The sequence below is a fragment of the Salpingoeca rosetta genome, assembly GCF_000188695.1.
Source record: "Salpingoeca rosetta unplaced genomic scaffold supercont1.2, whole genome shotgun sequence".
Lineage (NCBI taxonomy): Eukaryota > Choanoflagellata > Craspedida > Salpingoecidae > Salpingoeca > Salpingoeca rosetta.
In genome coordinates, this window is record NW_004754932.1 from 200,024 (window position 1) to 203,735 (window position 3,712).

At 56.9% G+C, this 3,712-nt stretch overlaps 1 protein-coding gene across 1 annotated transcript; it reads left to right on the plus strand.

Moving 5' to 3' along the window:
* Window positions 1-1,075: 1,075 nt before the first annotated feature.
* On the plus strand, window positions 1,076-3,541 carry PTSG_11622 (uncharacterized protein; the record flags this gene model as incomplete). The annotated part of the gene is made up of 4 exons (XM_004998043.1): window positions 1,076-2,049; window positions 2,152-2,943; window positions 3,024-3,108; window positions 3,222-3,541. The coding sequence occupies 4 exons, from the start codon at window positions 1,076-1,078 to the stop codon at window positions 3,537-3,539; spliced, it is 2,169 nt and encodes a 722-aa protein (XP_004998100.1). The 3' UTR covers window positions 3,540-3,541.
* Window positions 3,542-3,712: the final 171 nt, after the last annotated feature.

A 3,712-nucleotide genomic window follows, 5' to 3' on the forward strand; every position in this document is an offset into this window, starting at 1 on the left:
CAGCACGGCGCAGTGGATGGAACGCAGGTGACACCCACCATCTTACCATCCACGAGCAACGCACATGCCAAGGCAGAGAGCTGACGGGGAGGGAGGAGAAGGTGACCCGTTTGTTGCACAAGCGGGTGAGGGGTGCCGTTCTGTTTGGAAGGGCAGTGCCGCTGTTCACGTGGCGCATGGGATTGGCGTTCGTTTGAGGACACACGGGCCTGTTATTCGAGCCATCAGCATCAGTGCTTCATGGCTGACGTCCAAGCAGGTCGGGGGTGCAAAGACGTCGGTGGCGTAAGTATAGTCTAAGCAGCCGGCAAAGAAAGGTGTACGCACGAGCAACAGCGAGAGAGGGGGAGAGGGCGGGGGGAGCGTGCCTGTGTGTATCTGTGCGTGTCCGTGTATCCGTGTATCCGTGTGTGTGTGTGTGTGCGCATGTGTGTGTGTGTGTGCACGTGTGTGTCCGTGTGTATCTGTGTGTGTGTCCGTGTGTGTGTATCTGTGTGTGTCCGTGTATCCGTGTGTGTGTAGACAGAGAGAGAAAGAGAGAAGTGCAAGGACTGCGTGAACCGTGCAGAGGAAGCTGAGGAGCGAGTGCACCACATGCACACACACACACGAGGGGATGATGCTGCTGCTCCCACACACATGAGCTTTACCCACCTCCCATCACAATGTGGCACATTATTGCCGCACGGCACATTTTGGCCCATATGTGGCCGCAGGTGCGGATATGAAGGCGAAATGGCGCACGCCATGCGTGCGCCATGTCGCCTTCATAATTTTTCAAAAGAAGAGTGTGTGGTGTTGTTTGCCTGTTTCCTTCTCTTGTTTGCCTGTTTCCTTCTCTTGTTTGCCTGTTTCCTTCTTGTTTGCCTGTTTCCTTCTTGGTTGGTTGTTTCCTTTTTGTTTGTTTGTTGGCAAAATCAGGGAGGTGAAAACCCCTCACCGTGGAAGCCTTTCAAAAACATTGCCGGTTGTGGGAATTCGGCGGGAGGAGTGCAGAACGCGCGCGAAGCACCACACCCACCCAAAACCCAAACAAAAGGCCATCGATTGCTCCATTTTCACCGGCTTGTTCAGCATGAAGAAGTTTGTCTCTGCGACACGGACCTTTGCCAGCCTGGGCCTTGACCCACGTGTGGCGGAATGTGTGGAGCACGTGGAGTGGGTGAGCGACCTCGTCTGCAAGGCGAGTGATAAGGTGCTGGAGCAGCTGCTACAGAGCACAGAGGGAGTGGATATGAAGAGCGAGCTCCAAGAGCGAATCAAGAAGCGAAAAGAGGAGGAGGAGAAGAAGAAGAAGGAGAAGGAGAAGGAGAAGAGTGAGAAGAAGCGCAAACGAAAAAGGAAGCGCCGCCGGCGGCGGCGAAGGAAGGGGCCTGGTCAAGGCAAGTCGTCAGCCATCCCGCAGGTCGATGGCTTTGGGCCAGAGGACGTTGATACGCTGCTCGCTGTCATCTGCAAGAAGAAGGTGCCAGCCCACGATGTCAGTACAAGAGAGGCCCAGCGCGTGCTGGCACGTGAGCTTCAGCCTCCTCCCACGAAGCAGCCTCGGCGCGCTGTTCGTCCTCAGAAGCGTCCTCGCCACACAACATGCTCCAAGAAGCAGCCTCGCCGCGCTGTCCGCGCTAAAAAGCAGCCGTACCAAGCACCAGGCCTATGGGAGGCCCTCAAGGTCTCCACAACAGCCTTCACGCGGCAGACATCGGCCCTTCGCGGCGTCAGCCGCACAATGCCAAACGCCACCACCCCAGTCAACACGCCACCACAGATCAAGGCCATCGCACACAACCTCCTTGACATGACCTGCCGAACGCTTCAAGGAGCCCTGAAACTCCACATCAGGCACGCCCCAGCACGCTGGCTGCGTACTTTCAGGTATGTGCGGCAGAAAGCAAAGGAGCAAGAGCAGGAGGACCAGGAGGACCAAGAGAAGGACTCAGTTGAGGATGATCTTGAGTACGCTGAGCTGCGAGACCTGCTCACAGATTGCAAGACAAATGAGGAGCGCCTGGGCTTTGTGTTTGCAGTCAACCAGGCACTGCGGCAGTACAGGTGTGTCTGATGCATGTGTCCATGTGCACTGCTCGTCGCTCATGTCAACTACTATCTCACACACTCACATGCACCTTGTCTCCTTGTCTTCCTGCTGCACAGCCACATCCGTTACAAGCACCCACCGCTCCTTCCCCTGTTTCGAGGCACAAGACACCTGCGCTTCTCCAAATCCACGCTGCGCCTCCTCAAGATACAACCCCGTCAAGGCGATGGGTCTCGCCTTGATGACTTCTTCAGCCCAAGGCGCCCTCGAGACCACGAGCGGCTCAAGGAAGCGACGTCCTTCGTAACGGACGGAGTCGCAGCACACGTCTGCCTGCAGGTAGAGGAGAAGCCGAAGGGGGCTGCCAAGAACAAGAATGGTGGCAAGGTCGTTGCGGATCAGAATGCCAGCAAGGACAAGTTGACCAAGAGCCAGCGACGCACAAGATCCCGTCGTCGCCGTCGCCGTCGCCGTCGCAAGTGTCGCTTGCGTCAGAGGACTGCCCAACCAACCGTGGTTGGGTGCGATCCCGGCGTACGCGTCCCAGTGACACTGGCTTGCGTACAGACGGGGCGGGTTCTGCGCTACAGGCAACAGCGCTGGGCAAACTTCCTCCACTGTCGCCTTCTCTCGTCGAAGCAGAAAAAGGCGCGACGGGAGAAAAGGCAGGCACACAAGGAAGCATGGCAAGCAGCGCAGCAAGGCGTGGAGCAGCAGAGACCCATACGACATCCCCATACGATTGAGGAGCTGGCACACCGCCAGCATACTCGGACCAAGTTCACAAGACGGCACAGGAAACAACTGCTCCATGGCTTTTTGGCACGGCGGCGGGACTTGCGCGCGTTTGCGTTGCGAGTCGCTAAAACATTCCCCGGCGCCAAGGTTTTTTGGGGCGACGCGGCAAGGTACGTTGTTGTTTTCTTTGTTTCACACACACACCCACACACCCACTCACTCACTCACTCACACACTCACTCACACACAGCAACGGCTTCAGAACTCGAGGAGCAGGTCTGCACGGCCCAACGGGACAACTTCGCAAACACATCAGCAAGCTGCTCGACGTTCAGGTGAGGAGAGAGAGTGTGAGAGAGAGTATGGATGTGTCTCCATGTGAATTATAGGGTTAGTCGGTGCATGCACTACCTCACACGCACACACACTCACACACAATCACACACAGACTACCAGCGAGTACCGCAGCAGCAAGTACACCTACTGCTGCGGTGTGCAAGGACAATACTCCTCGGCAACGCGTTTGACGCGTTGCCCGGCATGCGGCGTCGCGCGAGACCGCGACGTCGTTGGAGCCACCGCCATCGGGCTTATCGGTCTCGGCCTGAGACACGATTTGCCCCTTGGCTTGTGGACTCCACCTGAGAAGCCATTTTGGCTTCACCCCGGATCAACACCAACAAGACACCTGCCCAAGACGCCGGATTTCTCTTTGCGAACCATTAAGCGTTTGACACACTCGTTCTCTTGCGCAAGCACTCAGTAAACCCGTTTTACTACTGAGGGAGTCAATGACCAGCCCACCACACACACACACACGCACACACACACACACACACACACACACACACGTAACTAGCATGGACACACAGCCACACAACCCCGTGCTACCATGGAACCCCTCCCCCAATTACGATGGACCAGCCCCCCCCCCACACA